Raw genomic sequence first — 26752 nt, forward strand, 5'->3', positions numbered from 1 at the left:
GACAGGCGTTCTACCGCGAAGGCTCCCGGTTCCCCCCACTGCGAACTGGGGAAACGACTGAGCCAGGGAGGGGGCGGGACCACACGGCTGATTCAAAAAGTACTTTAATACTAGCTCTTCTTTAGGGTCGAGTGCGCGGCGGTTACCACATGTGAGGCTGGAGAGTGGGTGCCCTGCCCACTTTCGAAGGGGCACCGGTGGTGGTGGTGGTGGTGGCGGTGGTGGGAGGGCGTCAGGTGCCCATGCCCCACCTTGTTGATGATCCGGGGCTCCTTCAGGCTGCTGCTAGAGCCAGAGCTGGAGATCCGACTGTTGATCAAGACCGCGGCCCGCAGCGCCGACTTGACTGCCGTCTCCACCCAACCGTGAGGGTAGGCCGTGTGCTCGCCGGCAAAGTAGATGCGGCCATAGGGCACCGACCAGTCGTACTCCCGCCCCTCGTCCTTGTCGGTTTGAAAGAGCATCGGCGGCTGCACCACGAAGCCGCCCTGGCTGTGCGGGTCCTCCCCCCAGCGCTTGACGATACCTGTGCCGTCCCAGAGTCGGTACGCGATGGGCCCGTGCAGCGCCGCCACGTCGTCGAGCGCCAAGCGCAGCGATTCGGTCAGGCTCCGGCCGGCGAACGGGGCCGCCGCGTCCGACCACGTGTACGAGGCAAGCAGCAGCGCCCCGTCGCCCGGCGCCGGGTAAATCATCACCCGCGACGGGCGGTCGGTGCTCGAGTGGCCGCCCTCGATGTGCTCGTCGTGCCAGAAGGGCCGGCGGAAGCTCAGGAACACCTTGGTGGCCGGCACGTAGTGCAGCCCGCGCACCGCCTCCTGGCGCCTGCGCGTCAGAGGCGGAGTGAAGGCGATGCGCTGCAGCGCCGGCCCGCTCACCGTCAGCAGCACCACGTCGGCCGTCATGGACTTCAGGTTCCGGGTCCGGCGCGAGGACTTGATGTGCACTCTCACCTCGTGCGTGCCCTGCTTAATCGCCACGACGGGCGCGTGCAGCAGCACCGGCCCCGACAGCGAGCTCAGCAGCGCGCGCGGCAGCAAGTCCCAGCCGCCCACGATGCGGCTGTACCTGCGGGCGGGGCGCGAGTGTGACGGGCTCTCGGGCCCCGCCCCTCCCTAGCGGCCTCCATCCCGGGGCGCTCCCCGTTCCATGTCTCACCTGCCGGTTCCCTCTAATTCCCCGCCCCCTCGTCCACAGCCGCCCTCGCCCGTCCCCGACGTCCCTCGAGGCCGGGAGGTAGAGCGGTGTGAGCCGGACACGCCGTCTCGGTCCCTGGGGACCACGCCCATATCCCGGAACCTTCCTTCCTCCAGAGGACCCGGGACGCGGGGAGAGTGCAGGCGGGACCTAGCGTGTCTCCCCGCCCCTTGCCCCGACCCCGCCCCTCTACGCCCGCCCCGCCCCCTCCACGTACCCCGCTCTGCCACCCGCCCCGCCCACTTGTGGCCACCCGGATCCGCCCCGCAGTCTCACCGGAGCCGGTCGCTGAGGCAGCTGTGGGCCCGCAGGGCCTCGGCGAAGCTGAGATAGAAGAAGCCGTCCTTGGACATCACATCTCCCAGGAGCCGCACGGCCGGCTGGCTCAGGTTCCCCTCCCCGAGGAGGTATTCCTGGGGACGGCGCGGCCCGGGTCAGGGCCCAGGCAGGCCAGGCTGGCCGGCTCCGTCCCTATTCCCGGGGGCGCCGCTTTCCGCTGAGCCTCTTGCTTTACTGTCGGTTCCCTGGACCTTGGCGATACGGTCCCCCCTCTTGTGACCGAAGAAGGAAACCAAAGCCCAGAGAGGGGCGTGTCCAGCCTCGTCAGGAAAGGAGGTGGTGGCAAGCCCAAGCCCGGCATCCCCGGTTCCTGCCTTCTGACTGTCGGCGCCTAAGCCCCAGGAGCACCCTCCTTGTCCGACTCCCGCTCAGATAGCGACACGGAGGCCCCCACTCACCAGGAGTGTGTGCCTTTCAAATTTCATCATTGCCTTCTTGCAGCCCAGTGTCCGGAGGTCTTTGATGGCCTGTGGCGGGACAACGTGCTGAGCTGTGGGGACAGGACCTGGGAGGCCCTGCCCACTTCTCTTGCCCACGGCTGCCCGTTTACTGCTTTCATTCGAGCTCCCAGGACGTTGCCCATAGCTGTGCCCTCAGCTCTGCCCTCCACTGCAACTCAGTGTCTCCCCCTGGGAAGTCTTTGCGAGTCATAGCGTCGCACAGCCCCGGTTGGGTGTTATTCTGCCTGCCCGTCCAGCTCCTGCGCTCCTCACAGGCAGGGATGGAGCCGGTCTCAGTCGGCCCTGTGTCCTTCTGGTGCCCAGTAATTATTTGTCATCTGGATCGCTGTGCATCCTGACGGGGCATGACTGCTCAAAGGGAGTTATTCTTGGCACCTCCCCTGCCCCAGCCTCCCCGTGGCTCCCCAGCGCCTGCAGCCACCGAGTTCCAGCCCTCGGCTTGGCATTCAAGGTGGCTGCCAGGCCCTTGGTCACCATCCCTTAGGGCAGCTCCGGTCTATAGTACAGTGTCCTGTGCCCAGACCGCCCTCTGGTCCCCCCACCTCCGTGCCCCTGCTCCCGCTCCCCCATATCATCTCTGCTGGGCACCTGAATGGCCATCGTTCACCACTCTGTTCCTGGCCCGGAAGCCTCCTGCCCACTCTGATTTCAGCCCTCTCCTTTGTCCACCTGGCTTCACCCAGGTGGCCAGGGAGCTCCCGGAAGGAGGTGTCCCTTCACTCACACTCACCCTTCCCCTTCTGTTTTCCTGGACTCCCTAAACTGGGGAGTGCCAGGGCATAGAAAAGGCCTCCACTAAGTGCCCACCCTTGAGGTGGTCCAGGCCACTGAGAAGGGGATGGGAGATGGGGATCGGCAGTATTTAAGGGGAGCCTAAAGACGGAAGAGCCAGTGATGGGAGACCAGAAGGAATGGGAAAACGGCAGCTAGGTCAGGAGGAGGCATGTGGGCATGGGAGGACGGGGCAGGGGAACGGGGCTGCAGGGCTCGCGGATGCACCTACCCTGTTGAGAGCCATCTGGTAGATTTCTTCGGGTGAGCGGCCCTTCTCCTTGGGGCTCAGCTTGTAGCCTAGCTTCTCAGGCATTTTCTCCACCACGTAGTTACGCAGCTTCACCTCGCTCACCTCTATCCACGTGTTCTCGTCGTACTGGGTGAATTTGGTCAGGTTGAGGCCCAGGCTCTTACAGAGCTCGTGGAGGATCCTGAGGGGGTGGAGGTGCCCGTGAGGGTTGGGTGCGGGAGGGGACCCCTCTCCCCAGCAGGGCTTGGAGAAGGGAAGGGGGTAGGTGGGGCAGCTGGCTATGGGGTTTGGGGATGGGCATGAGCCTGGGGCAGGACTAGATTGGGGGTCCTTAGTGCCAGGGACCAGGGACTGAAATGGGAACAAGGCTGGAATGCGGAGGGGTTTGGGTTTGGAGTGGGAGTTCAGGACTCGCTTTCACTGGGGATGAAGTGGAATAGCGACAGAGTGGGCTGGATGGGGGTGGGAACCGGGGGTGGGGAAAGGACCAGGGTCGGGGAGGACAGAGCTTGGGGTCTGGAAGGGCTGAACACGGTGCCCTGAGCACTTCAGGGGTGCGGTGGTGGGGCTGGAGGTGGGAGGCCAGATTTGGGGGTGGAGTCTAGGCCTGACTTGAGCAGGGCAGCAAGTTTGGGGCCCGGGTTGGTCTGTGGTGGCATTGGAGCAGTGATGGAGCTGAGCATCCCACTGAGCCTGGGTTCAGGGCTGGGGCAGGGGCGCTGGGGTGGCCCCGCACCTGCCTGGTCGCCAGGCCCAGCCTCACCTGTGTGAGCTGGGCATGCGCATGGCCCCCAGCTCCCCAATCCAGCCTGTCTTCCGGTCACGGTAGGTGAGGATGCGGCCCCCAATCCTGTTGTCTGCCTCCAAGATGGTGACCTGGGGAGAGGCGGCAAGCAGGTCCTTCAGCTCTTCCCACTGGCCCCCATCTCCACTCTGTGGCAGCCCCCCTGCACCCCGCCTTCCATCCCCACAGCAGCATAGATGGAGACCAGAGAAGGACCCTTTCTTATGGGAAGCAGAGGGGCTGGCAGGAGAATAGAAGGTCACAGTGAACATGTACAATGTGACGTTTGGCTTCCAGACTGCAGCAGGAAGGCCGCTGGGCAGATTTCAGAGGGACTTCCCAGCTCAGGGAGTAGGGAGATTCCTTGTGCAGACTGAAGCCATTGGCCCGGCCCATACTCATTCTTGGATTCAGTGAGGGGGACAGTGGTGCGACTTCAGGGAGCACTTCCCCTATCTGGACTTTCCCATCCTCTCCACCAACACAAATCCCCCCCAGGAGCTGGGCGGAGGTTTCCAGGGACTTCCCTCTAGGATGAGAGCGGGGCAGGGAAAGTCAAAGATCTCTTAGCTCAGACACACTCGATCCCTCTGAGTTTCACGTTACTGCAGAGGGTTCCAGGCCCCCGACCCCCAGACCACAAGGAAAGCAGAGATCCCTCTCCCCTCGCCCCATCACCTCCACCCCTCAGTAGGGACCTGGCCGGGTCCCTCCACCCGGGACTCCCAGCTGCAGCAAGAAAGACTCGAGGTAGACCTCCAGCATCACTTCTCACCTTGTGTCCAGCATCGCTGAGCACCTTGGCGGCCACCAACCCGGCCACGCCCGCACCAACCACAACCACTCTCCGGGGCTTCAAGGTCCGATTGAGGCCCAAGGTCACGACTTTGAGCAGCCGCTCGTAGTCTGGATCATGCATGCATTTCTCGAAAGGGTCATAGATGTGGGCTGTCTGCCAGTCCAGGGAGGCTGCCAGGCTGAGGAAGATGGGGACCAGGGCGAGGAGGCGCCAGGCTGGGGGCAGGAGGACAGGGTCAGTGGGCAGGTTGGCAGGTGTGCGGACAGGGGCTGGTGGAGCAAAGCGGGTTCTGCCCCCTCTCCTCCCGACTTACCCAAGGGGTCCATGACTCTCGTGTCTGGGTTGGAGATGTGTCTGGGTCGGAGGGGAAGCAAGGCTGCTGTGACAGAAGCCTGCGTCCCCTAAGCCTGGCCCGCTGGGGGATGCCGGCTCCCACCTCAGCCCTTGCCCCTAGGGCTGTGTGCGTCCCCTAACCCTGGGCTGGCCGGCTCCTGGCCCCTGCCCAGCGCCGCCCTCCTGTCCTGCCTCTGTCTCTCCTCTGTCCGCTCTGTCTCACCTCCTCTGGTCTCCTTGCTGCTCCCACCTCGGCCCCACTCGTCCTGTTTCCCCGCCCCCTGTCTGGGTCTGTGGGGCCCTGTCTCTCTGCAGCCTCCTCACCACCTCGGGCTCCCAGGAGCACCCCTCTCTCCTCCAGCCCCTCTGCTCGTCTGCCTGCCACATCCCTCTCGCTGGCCTTAAACCCAGCGGCACCCCACCCTCTCCTCCCTTTCGGGAAACCCAGCTGTGGGAAATGAAACTCCGTTCCTGGGCTGCGGGTCAGATGCTCAGAGTCTCCTCGAGGCTGGAGCGGGTTGGGGGCGGGGGGAGCACATCAACCTGTTTGCTTCCTCTTGCCTCAATAGTTCAGGGGCAGCTGGGCGGCTGCAAGTACACGCTCAGGTGACCGTGCTGAGTGCAGGGGCTGCCCCTGGCCCACTCCGAGCCCCTGGTCCCTGAGCTGGCCCCTGTACCTGCCCTCTGCTCTGCGTCCTTCTCAAGGTGGGGGTGGGGGCGGGTGTATTTCTGGCCTTGGGGCAGCATGCTCCCAGGGACAGCTGAGTCCTGTCCTGAGTCCTCCTGGGTGTCAGCCATCCTGGTGCCCTGGAGGGTCCTCACTGGCTCCCCTCCCATCCCATGTGGCCGCTCTGAACCTGTTTCCCGCTCAGTGAAATGGGCACAGCAGGGGCACCCGTGGGCAGCAGGGAGAGCTCTGGGGCAGCCTGCCCGGGTCCTGAGCCCGGCACCTGCCGGCGGAGACTCGGGGAAGGCCTTCCCTTCTTTGTGGCTCGGGCCTGCATCTGTCAAGTGGAGGCCACTGCAGCACTGATGGGAACAGGCAGTGAGTCCAGGTTGGGGCCAGGAACAGCCCCCTGGGGTCAGGACTAAAAGCTGCTTCTTAGGAAACACCAATGAGTGCTGCCACGGGGGAGCCCAGGGGATTCAGTGAGGACCCCTCAACCCCATCCCTGCACCGGGAGCGCTCCCTGCGCCTGTGCTGGGAACCACTCAGGCCAGGGCATGGGGGTCGGGGGGACCTCAGAGAAACTGCTCAGGCGCTTCTGTCTGCCCCTGCCTTCGGCCATCGCTGCCTGTGGGTGCTCTTCTCCTGAGAGGTGAGCTGCAGGCAGGGAGAAGAGGCTGACCTGCCTCCAAGGAACCCCCACCTGGCTCACAGCTTCGGGGCTTTAGCCAAGGGACACACGATGGGTCCCTTGAAGGGGTCGGGGATGGAGAGGCGATTGTGGGGACTTTTCTTGCGGTTGCAGGAGAGAGCACTGGGCAGGCGGGTGGTGAGGAGGAAAGGCAGAGGGCGGCAAGCCCGTGCAGCTGATGGGAAAATCCAAACCAAATCAAAGAGGGGTGTGGTCTGGGGGAGGCAGTGGGCTGGGGGGTGCGCACAGTGAGTCAGAGGCATCTGAAACGGGTGGGTGGGGAGGTGTTGCCAAAAAGGAAACAGAATCAGTGAGCTGGACAGAGCCTCAGAGACACAGAAAGCCAAGGGCGAGTCAGCAGAGACTGGCGGCAAGAGGGACTCTCCCCTCTCTGAGCCAGTCTGTGATCAGAGCTTTGCACTGGACAGAGGAGGAATCTGAGGCTCAGAGGCACCAGGGAGCGCCCCAGGACCTGCCCAAGGCCCCAGAGCTGGCAGGCCTTCCTGTGGCAGAGCCCACCAGCTCCATTCAGTGCCTGGAAGGTGGGAGCGGCACCTGGTCAGGCCCTGTGAGGGAGGGAACTAGCTTGTCCCGGCGGGGCGGGGGTGGGCATTTGCACCAGGGCCCCCCGTGGGGAACAGCAGAGCTGGGAGTCCGGCTGACCTCAGGTCCCTGTGCCCTGCCCAGAGGCCCTTCTGCTCTATGGCCAAACAGCACAGCAATGGCCCCACAGAGAAACGAAGCGGCAGAACGGGTGGAGGCAGCGGAGCCAGGGCGTGTCTGGGCGTGTCCAGGCAGTGTTCCTAACCACTTGGTTATTAGCTCAGGTTCCTGGACTGGGGATGGGCCAGCTGTTGGGACCGTCTTTGTGGGGTGGTCCCGAGCACGGCAGGAGGTGAGAGGAGCACCACTGGCCTCTGGATGCCAGCAGCACTTTGCCCCTCAAGGCTTCACCCCCACCGATGTCTGCATTCCCAGGCTGAGGGGAAGCGCTGGGCTAGGGTTTGGATGATGTTGGGTGAAACACCCAAGAGCAGCCAGATGTGGTCCAGGGAACACCTGCCAGGAGGATAAGTGCTGGAAGGCTGGATAGAACAGGTTACTTTGGGGTCAAGAGATTATGAGTCATTTGGGGATTGCTTGGGTAGAAACGGGACCTTCCAGAGTCATTCCTGATAATATCAAAGAGATTGGTGTTAGGGTTGATTTCAGGGTAAGAATTAGGGGCAGGAAAATGGGGGTTAGGTTAGCTTCGGTTTCCAAAGCTTGTGAGCAGGAGACACAGGACGCACCAGGCCGCCCACCAAATCCATTACCCGTTGCTTCAGTTGATTTGGAGGTGCTTTTGGTGTTTCTAAAAAACAATGTCAACCCTCTCAGATAAAAATTGTCTTTTGGGAGAAAGTCCTACCTTATTTGACTTGCTTCTGGAACCTCAATGACAGTTCTAATGGGATTAGGTCACCTCCAGAGCAGCCAGAGACCTGGCTCTGGCCCCCCAGGAGCCTCCACGGCCCCTCAGGACAGCTAACAGTGATGGCAGCCACAGAGACAGGCGGGGAACAGGGCTAGACCGTCACATATGTTCTTTCCTCTGGGTCAACAAAGACCCTGAGTTGTTCTTTAGCTGCTCAGTCATGTCTGACTCTTTGAGACCACATGGACTACAGCCCGCCAGGCTCCTCTGTCCGTGGGATTTCCCAGGCAAAAATACTGGACTGGGTTGTCATTTCCTTCTCCAGAGGATCTTCCCGACCCAGGGGTTGAACCTGCATCTTCTGCATTGCCAGGTGGGTTCTTTACCACTGAGCCACCAGGGAAGCCCAAGACCCTGCACAGTCACTATCAGAACTTCCACCATGTCTCAGAGGAGGGCAGGGCCCACTTGCGGGATGCCAAGGGCCCCAGGAGGGAGTCAGAGGTCCCAACCTGGATGGCCAGGGGGCATGGAGAGTGGAGGGCAGACAGACTTACCTGAGGCCCCTTCCCCTAGGGCGCCCCGCCCCTCCTTCCCGTTTCCAGAACCCCAGGGCTGTCGTAGGGGCACTCACTGTATGGCTGGCTCTGGCGGGCTCTCTCAGCGCCCATGGCCTTTCTGGTTAGCCCGGGACGGACGTCATTGTCGCGCGAGGGTGAAACCGGGGTGAATGGCTCTGGCTCTGTCCTGTTTCCCCTGTTAGACTGGAGATACCAGGGTCCTGGTGTGGGGTTGGAGCAGCTGGGAGGCTATGGAGCGTAGGCCCTCCTGTCTGGAAAGCTTTTTGTTATGAGAAATTTCAAATAGACGAGGATGATGAAGCCCGGTGCCTCGATCGCCTCCTAGTCTTATTTCACTTACACTCCCCCCCTCCCCCACTGGGTTACTTTAAGACATTACTCTCACTTTGGAGGTAAATGCTTGAGGGTGTTTTTGTAAGGCAGGGATTGGCATACTTTTCCTATAAACATCTGAAGCTTTGGGGGCCACATGGTCTCTGCCTGGGCTACTCAACGCCATCCTTCTTCCCACAGTCACATGTAAATGGCTGGGTGTGGCTGGGTTGGGTTTCAATAAAACTTTATATGCAGAAACAGGAAGTGGGGCCATAGTTTGCCAACCTCTGCTCTGAAATATATAAGAACTATTTGCTTTTTACTAAAATTCCAGTATCATTATCACATTTACAAATGACATAAAATCAATGGTTATACTTCCCTGATTGATTCAAAACATGATTTTTTTTTTTTTAAACAACAGTTGGTTTGAATCAACATTCAAAGAGCCCACACTGCATCTGAGTGATACTATCCTTGTCAGTTGCTTTCAGCTCAGTGTCAGTGGGGTCTGTGTTCCTAGAACTGGGAGAGTTGGGATCTGATGAGACCCCATGCCCCCAGGCTTGGCCTGAGCCTGGGAGAGAAGCCCATCAGATCTGATCTCTGCCTCAGTGACACTTCTGGACGTCATGGGGCCGAACCAGGATGGTGTCTGAGGTGAGGTGTGGGCAGTGCCCAGGTGAGGCACTGGAGTCCAAAGGGACCAGGGCTGAGGTGTGTCCATGAGTGGACCTGACTTGTGAGGGTGAGGCAACTCGTTCCTGGGACGTTCTGCAGAGAGCCGCTGGTCTGAAGGAATACTTAGGCTTCTTTTGGGCGCACTGTGCAGCAGTGTCACTTCCCTGACCAGGGATTGAACCTGTGGCTCCTGCAGCAGAAGCAGAATCTTAACCACTGGACCACTGAGGAAGTCCCAGGAGGGCAGATTTTCAATGCACCCAGGCGATTTCAAGGTTGACTGAAAACCTCGGGAGTGGTGGTGTGCCGGAGCCGGCTCACACCTTTTCACGAGAGACATTTAATTTGCAGATCCCTTTGCGGTTTTGGTTTGTGAACCATTATTAAAAGATGAAAACATTTACGATGAGTCTTATTAAAAACAAGGGTAAAACTCAAAACCCATCCCTTAAGTATCTGATTGCCTTATTACTATTACATATATGCTCTTCAGGTAAACTGGTTTTATCTTCACAGTGTGCATCCATTTCCCAAATTCGTGTTCGCGACTTCATCCTGGTGGCTTGAAATCATCCACAGTGGGAGAATTCACAGCGTGGAAATGGGCACGTGCCACCTCTGACCCTGGAGGACCAACTACTAAAACAATGACCAGCCCGTCACTGTTTGGGGATCATGCTTCAACCTCCCGCTGGAGATCAAGGCTGCTGTCCCTCGGGAAATGTTTCAAACACTGACTTTTAGATGCCTGGCAGTGCCAGAGGAGGCAGGGGCGTTCTCTTGGGGAAGGGGATGGGCCGTAAGCTGACCGAGGGTGTCTTGGGAGATGAAAAGTCATAACCGTAAACCTCCAGTTGCTACTCTTCTCCCTAAATAGGGAGAAGAAATGCCGTAACCACTTACTGAGAAGAGAGATTCACCTTTTTAAAAGCCTCAGACTCCAAATTTAGTCACCACACTCGTCTTCATGTTAATGAATGAAGAGGAACTTAAGAAGCCATGTGTCTGCACTGACAGGGAAACGCATCTGTGTTTTCTTCCTGGAAAGGGAAACTGCAGTTACAATGAAGCCAGCATCACAGGGTGGCATCCAGTCACAGCGGCTGACCCTGTTGCAATCTTGGGGACTCCCTGGTCCCCCAGGAAGCCGTTGGGGGCCATTCTCCCCATGGTGCCCAAGTACCAGAGCCACCCCTCCTGCAAGGCTGTCGTGCCAACGTATTACAACCACCTGTGCTCTTCAAAAGCTTTGTGTGCGAGACCCCTTGGGGTGTGAGAAGAAAATATTAGAACTACAATCTTTTTAAAAAGATTTTTTGACATGAAGCAGTTTTAAAGTTTTTGTTACCATGTTGCTTCTGTTCTACATTTTGGTTTTTAGGCTGCAAGGCATGTGGCATCTTAGCTGCCCACAATGGACTGAACCCACACCCCCGTATCGAAAGGCCAAGTCTTTCAATCTTTCAGTCACTGGACAGCCAGGAAACTCTAAAAAATAAAAAACTAAAAAACTAAGAAAGGAATTAAGCTTCACTTATGTTTAACATGCCAACTAACAGGTATATGCTGTGCACTGGAAATGCAAGCTCAAGAAAGTTGTTTTTCTTATCATGACTGTGTGGCCCCTGCCAGGATGACCTCACAGGTGGGCAGGGACCCTCATGGGTGGTTCCATTTTTGAAACCCCTGTGCCAGACTGGGATCTGGTGTGTAGCAAGTGCTCCAAAGATGGATGCTGAATGAATACATGCAGGTAAAATACTACTTCCTGCTTCCCAAGGGGACTCAAGGGGGTGGGATACGGGTACCGGATGGGGTCACGACTCCCAGACTACAGAGGGCCACTGTCGCAGGGGGTGGAGCCTTTGGAGAAGCAACTGGGGCTGCTGGGGTCTCCCGCCTCTGGTTTGTTCCCCCCTCTCTTCCGTGTCTTCTGCTTGGATGAGACAGTGGTCTCTAGAAGTCCAAGATGACCTGAGGAAATGACTCATGGTCATGACTTTGGCAAAGTGGACCATGTATGTGCAGGAACAAGCCCTGGGCACTCCAGAGCCAAAACACAGCTTAGTGTGCGCGAGCCAAGGGAGGCCAGAGGGCAGACTTCCTGCCCTGCGCCACGAGCAAGATCTGAGCGCCTTCCCCCACAAGCATGACCTGGAACCTACTCTTTTCCCAACCTTCTCCTTCTAAGTTATCCACAGAAACAGCAGCTTTTAAATTCCACAATACATTTTATTTAGGGAAGCAACACACAGCTGTAGGTATTTCAGAGTACAGCAGAGTGTAAAGGCGGACACAGAAGGCCCCTGGGGCATGGCTGGCTCTGGACACTGGATCTCACTGGAACCAGCCAGGTTTGTCTCGACTCCGGGAGGTGCAGAATCAAGTCTGTGGCTGCCCCTGGCACCCTGGCCACCTCCACAGGCATTCATTCGGTGGGCGAGCGTTTTATGCCGGTCTCATCTCTACTCTTCATCTGTTTGATGCTCTGACAGGGACTGCTGTGCTGAGCACACAAGGGGGACAGGAAACAAGCCCTGCCCACAGGGTGCACAACCTCTCGGTGAGGCGGAGAAGCGAGGAGTCTGCAGTCTTGTGTGGCCAGCGTTACCAAAGGCGCGCTCGCAAGCTCAGCGTGGAGTGGGCCCGCGGGACAGCACCGACCCGGCTTTAGGGTCAGGCGAGGGGAGACCGCCCTTCTCTTCTGACCGGTCTCTCCTCCTCTGAGAACGTCCCACTGTCCGCTCCACCCACAAGCCACTTCTCTGCACTGCTCACTCATTCCAGGCGGCTGGCTCCGTGAGGATGGAGCTCTCCTCCCCGCATCTCTGACTCTGCCGGGCAGAGTGGCGGCCCAGCGCCTCAGCTGGGAGACAGGCGGCTGGCTCTCTGGTGGCTCACCCCTCCTCCAGCACAACTGGAGGCGGGCGGTTGTAGCAGGTGGAGAGGGTCTAGGACGTGGAGAAACCACACCCACGAGGCTGCAGCCTGGCCCAGAGCACTGAGAATACCTTCTATTCACTAAGACAAAAAGTCAAACCAGAGAACAGTTCTATCAACAGCACAACTGTCTGAAAGACAGAAACACACAAACACGTATTTCCCTGCACCCCAACCAGGAGGCAGTAACCCCCGCCCCGGGCTCAGTCGAAGGTGATGCGGAAGCTGCGCTCCTGCTCCTTGCGCCGGCCCTCGCACACCTTGGTCACCTCCTCCACCTTCCTCTGCAGCAGCGCCGAGCTCTGGTCGATCCACTGCAGTGAGTCCATGTGCGCGTTGAGAATCTTGCAGATCTGCTGCAGCGGGTCGCTGGTGTCGGCCGGGCCCCCCGACGAGTTCAAGTGCTCGATGATGTCCTTGAGGTCCTGGGCCATGCGCTTGAGCTGCGCGTCGATGTTCTCAGCCAGCTTGTAGGTCTTCTCGCGCTCCTCGTCTGCGTGCTGCAGGTGCACCGTGCCGCTCTGCTCCTTGACCGACTCCTCCAGCGGGCTCAGCAGGTCCTCCAGCTCCTTCTGCTGCGACAGGATGAAGTCGAGCTCCTGGTCCAGCCGCTTCTGGTCCAGCTTCACCTTCTCCACCTCGCGGTGGAGGCTGGTGATCCTTTCGCCGTTCTCGATCAGAGTGCGGTCCCAGGCGTTGACCTGCGTGGCCTGCTGCAGGAAGTGCCGTTCCTGGTCTTCCAGCTCCAGGCTCCACTTGTTGATGAGACTCTCCAGCTGGGCGTAGGTCAGCGCAGCGCTGCCGGATCCCCCGGCAGCAGCGCTGGGACCGCTAGGCGCACTCCCGGAGGCCGCCGTGTTGCTGGGGATCCCGGCCGGAGTCAGGGGCTTTATGTTTAGAGAGAAGCCAGTGGTGCTGGTGCTGGTGGTGGTCGTGGTTGTGGTGGTTGTCGCCGTGGAGGTGGTGGAAGCTGCTCCAGGGGCCTTCAGGCTGAAGCCCAGTGTCCCCCCTCCTGCTGTCCCCGTGGTGGTCGCTGGGGTGCCAAGGGAGAGCCCGGTGGCGGCGGACGACGTGGGAGCAGCAGCCAGCGAGGTGAAGAGCGAGGGCCCGGCGCTGGCGGTGGTGGCGGCGGGAGTGGGCGCAGCTGGCTGTGCGGCTCCCGCTCCGGTGGCCGCTGGAGCGGCCGCAGTGAAGGGCCCGCTGAGGGCTGGGGGCTGGGCCGGGCCCCCCATGGAGCCTATGTTGAAGCCAGAGGTCCCAGTCTGAGATGTGCTCCCAGCCGTGAATGAGAAGCCCCCGGAAGTCGATGTGGTGGGCGGGGCTGCAGATGCTGCGGTGGAGCCAAACACAAAGCCGCCGGGTGCCGCGCCCTGGGAGGAGGTAACGGTGCTGGCGCTGGAGACGGCACTGCTGAGCGTGCTGCCCCCGAGCCCGAAGCCGCCGGGCTGGGCTGGGGCTGGGGCCGTGCTGCCCAGGCTCAGCTTCGGGGTGTTGCTCCCTAAGGAAAATCCGGTGGCTCCTGGTGCAGGCGTCGTGGTCCCGAAGCTGAAGGCCGGGGTCTGTGTGGCGGGAGTCTGGGTGCCGAGTGAGAACAGGCTGGTGGCAGGGGTGCTGGCAGCCGACTGGGAGGGAGTCCCAAAGCTAAACCCGCCAGTGCCGGACGTGGAGAAAGAAAAGCCCGTGGCGGGCGTGGTCGTTGCGGTCTTTGTGGAGCCAAATGTGAACCCTCCTGTGGAGGCCCCCGTGCCTCCAAAATTAAACCCGCTCATGGCTCCAGACTCTGGGGGCAGCAGCTACTCCGGCTCCAAAGCAAATCCACCGGCGTCTGCAACCTTGGGAAGATTTGCAAAGCAGAGGAAGTGACATGATCAGACGGCACATCTGGAAAAACCACCTCAGCGGCCTGATGGAGCGCAGTCTGCAGGGAGGCAGGCCTCAAGTCTGATAAGCGGCCTCCCACTCCTCTTCCTGCTGTGGAACCTAACCAGGCCCTGCTGAACTACGAAAGATGGGCAAGGACGTAAGGCCCCCGCCCTGGGGGGTCTAGCAGGGTCAGTACCAGCGGGAGGCCCACTGCTTGTGGCAGGGGAGGCTGAAGAGCAGGCGCTTTTCTCCCTGCTGACTGCACATGGGTGAGGGGCAGGCTGACTTGGCACCACCCCAAGAGTCCCTCTGGACCTCAGAGACAGGCCCCGGGAAGCTGAGTTACGACAGGGCCTTGGGTGCCAAAGGCTCCCTCTGGGCACACCCCGAGCTGGTTTAGGACGACAGAGGGCACACGGGCGTAGTGCTCAGAGCACCTGGTGCTTGGCCGCAGGGACTGGTTTCAAGGGGCCGTGGAGACTCAGGCTGGCCAAGAGACCGCCCCACCTGCAGGTGCAGGGCACGGAGGATGAGCATTGGGGGACAGTGAGCGCCACCAGAGAGAGCAGAGAGGAGAGCAGGAAAGGGCAGAGAGTGAGAGCTGCCAGAAACCCTGGTCCTGCTCAGCAACCCCGCCTGGTCTTCATTAGAAGCTCGGGGAGCCAGCACGTCCCTGTTCAGTGAAAGGTGACCGCTTTCTATCTGAAAAAGCCCTGAGCAAAGCCATCTGGTAGCTGCAGAGTCAAAGGTGACTTGGAGAAGAAAGAGTTGGAGGGCGTCCTGGGTAGAGGCATTTTCAGGGAAGTGATCACAGGCTAAGCACTGCCTGCTGGCGGGCTGCTCACCCCACGTCCAAGATGAGGAAACTGGGGCTCAGGGGGCTGTGGTGATCTACTAGGAGCTGAGCCCAGGCCACAGGCCCAATCCACCAAGCGCCCCGTCCAGCGCTGGCACCAATTACGGGGTCAACTGGGCATCAGATATAAAGCAAGCTCTGCATCCTACCTACCGATACAGCCTCTTAACTATACTCAAGAAACGCTGGGAATGACAACAGAGAGAAGCAGAACACAGATTTACTACTGCAGTGTGATCTCGGCTATGGAAAAACACAGCTACCCTGAACAAGGAGGGCTGGAAAGAAATACACCGAGATGCAGGACTACACATGGATGGCCTCCCTGCTAATCTGCAGTAGCTTCCAAGTGCTCATTCCTGCCTGTACAATAAACATAACTGATAAGCTAGGTTTTTGAAAACGATCCTCGAGTGTAAATTCACGCTGAAGAACCAGCGAACCTGTGCAGCCGGGTTCTAGAATCACAATATGAGCGGGACAGACGGGGTGAATTACACCACCTCCCCCAGGCTGGCACTCAGCCACATCTGGTCTTGGTTGTGGGGCGGTGCTGGATCCCAGAGGCTGTGCTGAAGGCAGCAGGGGAGCCAGCGCGTGGACTTTACACCAACACCAGGACCAAACATGGCCCTCCAGAGACACGCAGGCCCCGCCGCCCGGAGCCTGGGGCCAACGACCCTAAGTGGCAGAAGGAATTCTCAGACGTGACTAAGGATCTTGAAATGCGGAGGCAGAGACAGGACTAGAGAAGAGACCACCGGAAGGTGGAAGCGGAGGCTGGAGTAACGTGCCTTGAACTTGGGAGACAGAGGACAGCGCCACAGGCCAAGCAGTGCAGGTGGCCTTTACAAGCCGGAAAAGCCAAGGAAACGGCTCTCCCCTGCAGTCTCTAAAAGGAACCAGCCTTCCTTGATTTCAGCCCAGTGAGACCGATTCTGGACCCTGATCTCAACTTCAAAAGAATGAAGGTGCATCATTTCAAGCCTCTAAGTTTGCGATATCTGTGAGAGCAGTACAGAAAATGAAGATAGCTGGGGAGCAAAAGTGCCTGATGGGTACAGGGGGAGCCCCGTGACTCTGGAGGACCCTGAGACCCAGCGCCCTCGTCAGGAAAGTGGAGAGGCTGCTGCGGGCCTGGAGCGTGGCCAAGTCAGGAGGGTGCGGTGCTCAAGGCCACGGTCCCCGCACAGACACGCCGCACTGTCACCTCTGGAAGCCGGGGAGCAAGGGAGGGAGCCCCGAGGGGCTGTGAATCCAACCCAGCTGGGATGTTCTCAGGAAGACTGTGGTGGTAGCTGGCCTCGAGTCTAACGTGAACTCACGGTCGGCTACCACTGCCCCGCGGAGCCTTGGGCTACGTGACCCATTCCCCGGTTGAGACAAGCGTGGTCTGGGGGCGGCTGGCTTGGGCTCCGACAGCGCCCCGCCCCCCAAGCCAGCCAATTTCACACCGTTCCTACAAGGAGGTCGGATGATGACCCCGGGGCACAGATCGGGGACGGCAGGCTCAGACGGAAGCAACCTGCAATTCCACCCCGAGGCGGGCACTAGCCAACCCTCGCACCCCGCACTGTAAAGCTCTCATTTCTCCTTCATCAAGTGGGCCCCTGGTCACGGGCCAGCAGCCGTGCTCAGGGGCGTGGCCACTATTCTGCACCCCAGCTTCCGCTCTACTCCCTCACATGTTCGTCTTGTTTTCATCTAAAAGCAGCTGCAAGACGGCTCCTTGTTTTCAGGCACAAAGTTGGGTTCCTTGTTTTGGGCACAAAGAGACCCTGGCCCAGTTCACTGCAGAGCTGTCTCGAGCCAGGTCTGTTACCAGCCAGTGGACAGAAGTGCCTGGACAGCCACACGGCTCAATCCGCAACAGCGCACTCAAGAGAGCTTTTGCTATTAATAAGCTGCAGCTAAAATTTTTCCGAAAAGCATTTATAGAAAGTTTTCACTTTTTATATGATTAAGAAACCACAAAGAAAACGATCTCCCCCACCCGCCCCCGCCCCGGTGTCTTGTCTGGTTTAACGGTTCACTGTTTATTAAATGCCTCCTCTCCTTCCAACACCTCGGATGCCACGGACCCAGGAAGAGTGGTGAACATGTCCTGACGCAGTTTGTCCTGGGTGTTACTGCTCACTTACCACTGACCCCCAGAATGCTGGGAGTTTCTCACAGATGTGGTGAACCATACGCAGAAAACCCTCTGCCCTTTACGAGGGCTTTTCCAGTGTTACCAAAGGGGTGAGCTTTCCTAAAAGAGAAGCGGATGCTGTTGGGGGGGAAGTGATGCTGTTCTTGGGAAGAGGGGCAGGTGGCCCGGGCCGGGTGCTCGGCCTGGGCAGCCACGGCCGCAGCGGGTTCTCTAGCCCACGGGGCTGCCTCGAGGCCACTGAGGGCGAGACTGGCAGAGCTGCCCCCGCGCACTTGCCCTTGCTTTCCACGCCACACCCAGGTGCCTGCAGTCCCGAGTCTGGGATCCCCACGCACAGGCGCGGCCATCCCCGGCTTCAAGGACGCGGTTCTGTGCCGTCACCGCCACCTTCGCTCAGATCCACCAACCTGCCCTCTGTGGTTAGTTCCTCAGCCTCTCCAAGCCCGAGCTCCATCTACTTTATTCACCCCAGCACTCACTCGGCCCTACCCTACGTACAGCGACAACACAGCAAAACGCAGTCCATCCCCGAGGACGGGGGCCACCGAGAGCACACTAGAGGGATAGGCGAGCAGCTCCTCTGCACAGACACCGCTCGGGGCCCTGGAAATACGGCTGTGGACGAGACAGGAGTCTCTCTCACATCCCAGCAGGGAAGTACTCGGGGTGTCAGACGAGGCTCAGCGTCCTGGAGGAAAGACCGGGTGGGCTGGGGCAGCGGGGTGCCAGCGCAGGGGCGAGGGGGCGGCCAGAGGAGCCAGAACAAGCCCCAGCGTGGAACCGGGGTGGCTGGAGCAGGTGGCACTGTTCTGAGCCCTGGGCTCCCCTTTCCTTAGATACTCAGAACAGGGGTGTCTGTCTGAGAATGAATACGAGAGGAGGGAAGACCTCAGCCTTGGACGAAAGGGAAGATTAACCCTAATCTCAGAACCTGGGACCTCGCGTGGCAACAAGGACGTCACGGATATGATTAAGGATCCCAAGCGGGCAGACGACCCTGGATTATCTGCGTGAGCTTTTGATGTGATCACGAGGGCTCTGAATGGAATCGGGAGGCAGAAGAGGCGAGCCAGAGGGACTGTGAACCTGGAAAGACATTCCGAGAGCCGCTACACTGCTGCTCTGGAGCTGGAGGACGGGGCCACGAGCCAAGGAGAGCAGGTAGCCTCCACGAGCTGGAAAAGGTACAACCCAGAGTCTCCCCTGAGCCCACACAAGGAACAGAGCCCCGGGCACCCCCTTCAGGCTTCTGACCTCCCGAACTGCAAGGAAATATTTGTGTTATCTTAAACTGCTAAGTTTGCGGTAATGTGTAACAACAGCAACAAGAACTTAACACAAGAGTGGGGGACCAAGAAGGTGAAGGGCAGGGCTTGGTAAAGGTAAGTGAACGGGAAACCCATCCTGGCGCAGGGGTAAGGACAGCTGTGATTCTGAAAGCCTGAACATCCTCTGCCACGGGGCGACTTCCTGGACGTGGACGTGTGAGACACCCACGTATGACAAAGGGAGGGACAGGGTGGCCTGGAGCACCGAGGGGGCTCGTGGAGTGACAGGGTCAGCCCCACGGGGTGCCACCTGTGTGAGCAGGACCGGCCAGGAGCGCTAGGGGGCAGCACACCGAACCTTCCTGGATGGGAGACAGGCTCAGAGAGGTGACGCAACTTCTCCAAGGTCACACAGCAGCAAACAGGAGTTCCCGGAAGGGAGCTGAGCTTCTAGGGCAGGAGGTGAGCATGTGTCAGAAATCAGTATTAGACGGGCAGTGGGGTGCTCATGCAGACGCATGGCCGAGGGAGTGATGCACCTCCAGGCCGCCGGCTGGGGTCAAGGGCCGGTCACGGAGAACTGGCAGCCAGGCCACCCACCCACAGCAGAGCCGGGAGGACCCTGCTTCCTGCCCGACCCCCGCGGCCCTTCACCTGTCACCTCAGAAGCTTGAGTGACCTTCCCAGAGCAAGGCTTTTCCACCAGGCAGGGGCAGCTGCCTCCCCCCAGGCCGCCTCCCTCTTTCCTAACAAACTCTTCTTCACTCAGGGCAGCAGGCCTGCAGCGGTCTCGACACGTCCAGCCCGCGCTCTTCTGTTAGCGCCTGGCAGGACACAGCCCAGCACCGAGAAGTGGGTGCTGCAGCCTGTCGTTCCGAGCGCTTGCTCCTCCACCCCCAGCCCTGGGATCTTAGTTTTAAGTTCACCTCCCAGGGTCTCAGTTTCCTCATCTGAAAAACAGGATGACGGCTCCAGAATCATATGGTCCCTGGGAAGATGAAACAGTCGGCGATCTGTGTCAAGCGCTTAGCATTGTGCCCGGTGCCTTCTTGGGGCCCAGGAAACAACCTATCATTGCAGTTAATAATACTGCAGCTGTGGGAAGCGACCCAGCAGCCACTCCTGGCATCCCGCCCACGGCCACCTGGTGGTGCTGCCCACAGCGCTGAGCCCAGCCCGGCCCAGGCAGGACAGGCAGCTTCAGCGCCCACTGCGCTTTCCCTGCAGAATTAGCTCTTCATTTAAGACTTGGAGGAAGTGCAGCCATGGGCTCAGAGAGACCAGAGGAGGGGAGGAGAGAGGGGAGAGAAGAGAGGGGATCGGACACCAGTGGTCATCACCCGGGCTGGTACCTCTGCGGTGTGAGTGCAGGGATGCCCTGCCTGACCCCACCACACCTCCCCTGGGCTGTCTCACCACAGGCCAGGCCCAAGCCCACGAGCTCCTCTTTCTTAAATCTCTCTTGAATCAGATCCCCTCTCTTCCTTGAGTCAAAGAAAACCCCTCTAAACCTCAGAGGATAGATAAGCCCAGAGAGCCTGCCCTACAAGAATGGAAACCAGCCGATCGGGGCGAGTCGCCTGCTACCCAGACCTCAGCCGGGGCAGAGCTCGGATGTTCCAGGTTCCAGAGAAGCGAGACGGGCCGCTGGGCCTGACCAGAGCGTGGGGTGAAGCCACGGGAGAGGCCTCGAAGGGACAGGAAAACTCATCCAGGCTGAGGGGGGCAGGGGCAGACAGCACCAAGGGCCAGGCAGGAGCTGCTGGGGACCCGGGCCACTCCGCCTGGCTCTTACCCAACCGCCCTGCCCGGTAGGACCAGCCAATCCCAGGGGCTGGAAACAGACCCCCGCTCCTGGGCAGTTAGAGGCCCTTCCTCCTCCACAGCACGAGGCGTCCCCACAGGGAGACAGGACAGAGACCAGGGAGAGGCAGTTTCCAGCTGCCCTCTCACCTCCTCAGGCGGCCCGCTCTGGTCCTGATTTCCGCGGGCCTGCGCCTCCTTGTGGACGGCACCCTGGAGGCCTCTCGCCCTCCCAGGCATCAGACAAACAGGAGGCGGGCCGGCCTGCCTGCAGGCGGTGAGGAGGAGGGTCTGTGGGAAGCCTGGCCCCTGTCCTGCCGCCATGCCCCGCTCACATGAACAGATCCCCAAATGCTCCTGCACACCAACCCCCCAGGAGGCCTGCTCACACATATTCTGCTTGTGGGTGTTTTTAAAAACAAAAATTACATACTTTTTATGAATAGTTTGCTCACGTGGTTCTATGTTCAAAAGGTACAAGAGGGGTCTCTGTGGTCCCCCCTCACCCCCACAGCAACCTCTCTTCCCTGGAGACAAGCTTTTGGGTTTCTTGGGCCTCTTTCCAGAGATTTTCGACACATTTAACCAAATGCAGTTTGCACTCTCTCCCACTGTACACACAAGGCTGCATGAGCCAGGAGCACTCTTTTTTGTACTGACAATATTTTAGAGATCATTTTAAGCAGGCTTATCATCCTCACCGGGGCTTCCAAGGTGGCACAGTGGTAAAGAATCCACCTGCCATAGCAGAAGACACAGGTTCGATCCCTGGGTTGGGAAGATACCCTGGAGAAGGGAATGGCTATTCACTCCAGTATTCCTGGAGAACTCCATGGACAGAGGAGCCTGGTGGGCAGCAGTCCATGGGGTTGCAAACAGTCATACACAACTGAGCACGCACACGTACCATCCTCACTAGATGGAGGAGGAAGCGCTCTCAGAAACCCCTCAGCTTCCTGCCTCTTGAACTGCCTCCAGCTGGTACAAAAATGCTTCTTGGACTCAGAGGTTCTCAGCTATCTGGCTTCTCCCTTTCTTCCCTGGAAAACAGCCTCTCTACCCCAAGCAATCACCTCACCACTAATGAGCAATTACACTCTCCTTCTCACTTCTCACTCCTGAGGCCCAAACTTGCACCAGAAGGAGCTCAGGTGGTGGGAAACGGCAAATTTCCCCACAGGGAAAACAAACCAGGTTAGACGACTGGAAAAGTCAGGAAACAGCCAGAGGGGTAGATTTTAAGATTCTAGAAACACTCTTAATATAACGGGACTAGACAAGATCTTGTTCTTGCACTGAAAGATTTTCCTCCCTCCACCTAACTGCATTCCAAATTTAAACTTCAATGGAACAATCAATACACCAGTCCCTTCTTTAAAATCTTGTTTTGGCCATCACCGACAAAGCCAAGAGTCCCCTGATCACTATCTGTCACCCCGGTCCCCATGCCTGTGAAGCGCTCAGGTGGAAAGCTGTCGTGCATCTCTTATCTGCATACACTTGCACACGTGTTCACAGCCAGAGCAAATAAGTTTACTCACATGTTTTCTCTACTCCTAAGGGATCATACTGTGTGTGTTACTCCACAATTTGTAGTTTTCAACAGGTTTTTCACTCCTTACAGCTGCTGTAAACCAGTAAGCTAGAAGGAATGATAAATAAAATGTGGTGTGACTAGACCACATTTACCCATACCTCTAACGACGGGCAAGCGAGTTCCAGAAAAACATCTAATTCTGCTTTATTTACTACGCCAAAACCTTTGACTGTGTGGATCAAAACAAACTGTGGAAAATTCTTCAAGAGATGGGAATACCAGACCACCTGACCTGCCTCCTGAGAAATCTGTATGCAGGTCAGGAAGCAATAGTTAGACCTGGACATGGAACAACAGACTGGTTTCAAATCGGGAAAGGAGTACATCAAGGCTATATATTGTCACCCTGCTTATTTAACATATTTGCAGAGTACATCATGAGAAATGCTGGGCTGGATGAAGCACAAGCTAGAATCAAGATTGCTGGGAGAAATATCAATAACCTCAGATATGCAGATGACACCACCTTTATGGCAAAAAGCGAAGAACTAAAGAGTCTCTTGATGAAAGTGAAAGAGGAGAGTGAAAAAGTTGGCTTAAAGCTCAACATTCAGAAAATGAAGATCATGGCATCTGGTCCCATCACTTCATGGAAAATAGATGGGGCAACAGTGACAGACTTTATTTTCTTGGGCTCCAAAATCACTGCAGATGGTGATTGCAGCCATGAAATTAAAAGACGCTTGCTCCTTGGAAGAAAAGCTATGACTAACCTAGACAGCATATTAAAAAGCAAAGACATTACTTTGTTGACAAAGGTCCATCTAGTCAAAGCTATGGTTTTTCCAGTAGTCATGTATGGATGTGATAGTTGGACTGTGAAGAAGGCTGAGTGCTGAAGAACTGATGCTTTTGAACTATGGTGTTGGAGAAGACTCTTGAGAGTCCCTTGGACTGCAAGGAGATCCAACCAGTCAATCCTAAAGGAAATCAGTCCTGAATATTCACTGGAAGGACTGATGCTAAAGCTGAAACCCCAATACTTTGGTCACCTGATGTGAAGAACTGACTCATTGCTGACCCTGATGCTGAGAAAGATTGAAGGCAGGAAGGAGGAGAAGGGGATGACAGAGGATGAGATGGATGGATGGCATCACCGACTCAATGGACACGAGTCTGAGTAAGCAGCGCGAGTTGGTGATGGACAGGCAGGCCTGGCGTGCTGCAGTCCACAAGGTCGCAAAGAGTCGGGTACAACTGAGCAACTGAACTGAACTACTGATAGGCATTTAGGACGCTTCTGGTTTTTCTTTACTATAAACAATACTGCAACAAGCACACGCAGTCATGCTTTCTCAGGCACAGGCGCAGACACTTTTCCAGGGCAGATCCCAGAAGAGCTACTGGCATCTTGGTTTTACTAGGGACAGCCAAACTACTCCCCAGCCTGCCTGTATCTGCTTTACTCTAACTGGCAGTGCCTGAGACGACCATTTCCCTACAACCTGTCAGCACCCGAAGTTAGGAAAGTTCTGCCAATCTGATGTACCAATTCCATTTATTAAAAAATACTGATAAACGCACCAGCCATTCAGTGCTGTTATGTGCCACGTGTGTGGATAATCCACAAATACACCTCATTCATTCAGTCAACAAACATCCACTGAGACTTGGGACAAGACAGGCCTTGAACTGGGCAAACAAAAGACAATATGGCATGGCCACCTGTCCGTAAAACCCCCGAGTGTTATAAATGTGATGAAGGAAAAGCCACCAGAAATGAAAACAGGTATTCACACAAAAACTTGTGCGTGAATGTTCTCAGCAGCATTACTCCCAAATGGCCAAAAGGTGCCCATGCGCCAACCTCGAAGTGCCCTTTGCCCCCATCATGCCACTCCGGTCCCACAAGCCTTCCTGCTGCTCTGCACACATGCCGAGAGCACTCCTGCCCCAGCGCTTTCGCACCTGCTGCTCTCGCTCCGTGGAACACTCTCCCAACGGCCCCCTGGCTTACTCCCTTACCTCCTTCAGGTCTTTGCTACAATGTAGAATGTCACCTGCTCAGTGACGTCTCCCTTGGCCATCCTTAGGAACCCAGCACCACCTGAAATACGACACATTCCATTTACAGATCTCGTCTGTTGTTTGTCTCCCCACTGGAAGAGGGCAGGAAGGGCAGGATTTGGGGCTGTGCTCTCCACTGCTGTGCCCCAAGGTCTGGGACAGCTGCAGGCCCCTGCAGGCACTCCGCAAATGCTTGTTGATCGAGTAAACAGGCCCAGCTTGCTCTGTCCCAGGTACCATGCCAAGTGCTCTTCATGTACGGATCGGTTTAGTTCTACGATGTTCCTACCGTGGGGTTGGTACCATTAGCATCTCCTTTCTAGAGTTAAGACATCTGCTCAGTGTCAACATAAATGTCAAAGTCAGGGTCAAACAAGGTCCCGGCCCTCAAATAATTCAGAGCTTACTGAGGGTAACGAAGAATTAGATTATTGGATGGCACGGCAGACACCGTGCAAGGTCTTTGGTGAGAACCTACTAGAAGCTCAGGGGAGGGGCAAGGACACTGTCCCAGGGAAGGAAAGGATGTTTAAATCTGTTTTGAAGGATGCGGAGGAGTTAGGGTGAGAAGAGGTTAGGTCACTAGCTCATTCCAGGCCAAAGCTCAGACAGGCAAGGGTCTGCTGCCTTGAGGAACAGTAGAAAATGCCCTGTGTCAAACCACGGGATGCCAAAGAAGGTATACAAATGGCTGGTAAGCACAGGGAAAGCATCCTTAGCCACTGGGAAACGCAAATCAAAACCACGAGATGCCAGCTCACAGATGCCACTAGGATGCCAATAATAAAGAATGTGGGTAACAGCAAGCATGGTGAGGATGGTGCAATCTGAACCCTCATTCATCACCAGTGGGGATGTACGAACGGGGCAGCCACTTTGGAAAACAATCTGGTGGTTCCTTAAACATACAGTTATCCTATGATCCGACAGTTACACTCCTAGACCTCTCCCAAGAGAAATGAAAACATACATCCATACAAAACTAGTACACAAATATTCTGTAACAGCAACAAGTAAAAACAACCCAAATGACCATCAATGGATGAGTGGATAAAATGGAGTATTATACAGCCCTTAGAAACCCTATTGATATGTGCTACAAAATGGATGAACCTAGAAAACTAGACTCCTACTGTATGATCCGATTCACATGAAATGTCCACTACAGGCGTTATCTACAGAGACAGAAAACAGACGAGAGGCTGGCTAGGGACGGGCGCGTGGGGAGTGCCTGCTAAGAGGCATGAGGTCTCTTTCTGGAGGGATAAAAAATGTTCCAAAATTACATTGTGGTAATAGGTTCACAACTCTGAATGTACTAAAACCCACTGAATTTGTACAGTTTAATAAATGGATGTGAATTATGCCCTATTTCAATAAAGCCATTAAACAAACCAACCAAGCATGGGATGCCAGGGAGGGGCTGGGCAGAGATGCTTCTAAAGGCGGGACTGTGCTTTCTTCTGGGGATGGGTGAAGCTGGCTGAGAACAGGCTGGGGAGGAGACTGGAGCCTAAAAGCTCCAGTCAGCTGAAGCCAGCAGGGGGCTCCAGTGGAAACACAGCCTGGAGCAGAGAGACCACCCAGACAAGACTCGGAGAGGGACACTTGCCAGGGCTGGGGCTTTATGGGCCCCACAGGTGGACACGTGTGTGTATGCAGCTAGACAGAAATCCACGGCCCTGTGTGGCCCCCACCCAGCCTCTCTCCTGCAACCAACACCCGCGTCCCAGGGGAGAGGCAGTTGCCATGGAGAGGGTTTCTCCGGGAACCAGGTAAAAACCACCAGAGGCGGGGGGCGGGGTGGCTGTGACTCTGAGATTAGAACCAACCACAGCCCCTACTTGTCCCTGGCTAGCAGTCGCCGCACCAACACTGCTGGACATTTATCCTGTGCCTCGACTGTAGCGCTTCACCGGTACTGTCGTGCGTCTCTGCTGAGTCGCGCCCCGTCCTCTGGCAACCCCACGGACTGGACCCGCCAGGCTCCCTTGTCCACTGGATTTCCTCCTCCAGGGGACCTTCCTGACTTAGGGGCCGAATCCACGTCTCCCGCACTGGCAGGTGGATTCTTTAGCACTCAGTCACCTGGGAAACCTCTGCCTGTACTGACTACAACCCAAACAGCGGGACCACCAGCGTTTCCATCTCACAGATGCGCAAACAGGAGTGGAGAGAACTTCAGTAACTCGCCCAGAGTCACCCAGGCGGCAGCACTGACTGAGGCCGTCTGGCCCCGGAGCTGAACCGGGGCCTCGGGAGCCTCTCCAGAGGGGCCTTTCCCACCGCCACGCAACGCCCCCTTGCATGCTACGCCTAGTGCCCCTTCCTGTTCCCTGATGACATCCCAGGCCATCTCGGCACCTTCCAGACTAGTTCAGTGGTTCGGTTCACTCTCGAATCCAGTTCAGTGCTGTCCGCTTCCCCCACTGCAAGCTAGACACCTAGAGACCCGGAGGGAAGGGGGGGCCTCAGCTGCTCTTTTCTGGCACCCATTCCCCGCCCCGGAGCCTGCTCCTGCTCTGGGTCGGGGTGGGCTGGAGGAAGGGGACAAAGGGCTCTTGAACAAACCTAACAGGTCTGTGGTCCAGGGCCCTGCTGGCCCGTAAATATCCCCACGGGTCTGTGTGGGGGGTGCCTGTGAGGTTTCCCCGCTGAGCTCCCCTGCCCCATTCCCCTGGCTCTCCCTGTGACCGGCCATCCAGCGCTGCTGGCTGCCTTCATCTCAGCCTCGTTCCTTTGCTCTGAGCTAGAGGACCCCAGGGGTACGTGCACCCAGGGCAGGGGTACAGGCTGCCCCCACTCCCGGCCCCACTGGGCAGGACAAGCCTATCTGCTGAGAGGGAAGAGCAGCTCTGAGAGCCGCCCGGTGCTCTCCTGCTGGGCACAAACAGCTCCACGGACGCACTGGGCAAGGCCACGCGGGCCGCGGATCACGGTGCAGCTCAACACAGACCAGAACACAAACGCTGTCCAA

The 26752-nt window shown here is 57.6% G+C and overlaps 1 protein-coding gene across 5 annotated transcripts in view; it reads right to left on the reverse strand.

Annotated features, from left to right (window-relative positions):
- Positions 1 to 88: 88 nt before the first annotated feature.
- LOC128062953 (nuclear pore glycoprotein p62-like) overlaps positions 89 to 26752 on the reverse strand; it is a 33347-nt gene continuing 6683 nt past the window's right edge. The window contains exons 2-10 of one of the 5 annotated variants that reach the window (XM_052655459.1): positions 10210 to 10329; positions 8347 to 8544; positions 4918 to 4958; positions 4581 to 4819; positions 3785 to 3897; positions 3001 to 3202; positions 1935 to 2003; positions 1474 to 1610; positions 89 to 1068 (exon numbers count right to left, since the gene is read on the reverse strand). In XM_052655459.1, the coding sequence (XP_052511419.1) occupies positions 111 to 1068; positions 1474 to 1610; positions 1935 to 2003; positions 3001 to 3202; positions 3785 to 3897; positions 4581 to 4819; positions 4918 to 4930 (1731 nt within the window). In that variant the 5' untranslated portion in view covers positions 4931 to 4958; positions 8347 to 8544; positions 10210 to 10329 and the 3' untranslated portion in view covers positions 89 to 110. Of the gene's footprint in view, positions 1069 to 1473; positions 1611 to 1934; positions 2004 to 3000; positions 3203 to 3784; positions 3898 to 4580; positions 4820 to 4917; positions 4959 to 8346; positions 8553 to 10209; positions 10330 to 11517; positions 14062 to 26752 lie in introns of those variants that run through there. The other 4 variants (XM_052655458.1, XM_052655456.1, XM_052655457.1 and 1 more) reach the window with 4 other exon arrangements.

Source organism: Budorcas taxicolor, chromosome 18 (genome assembly GCF_023091745.1).
Source record: "Budorcas taxicolor isolate Tak-1 chromosome 18, Takin1.1, whole genome shotgun sequence".
Lineage (NCBI taxonomy): Eukaryota > Metazoa > Chordata > Mammalia > Artiodactyla > Bovidae > Budorcas > Budorcas taxicolor.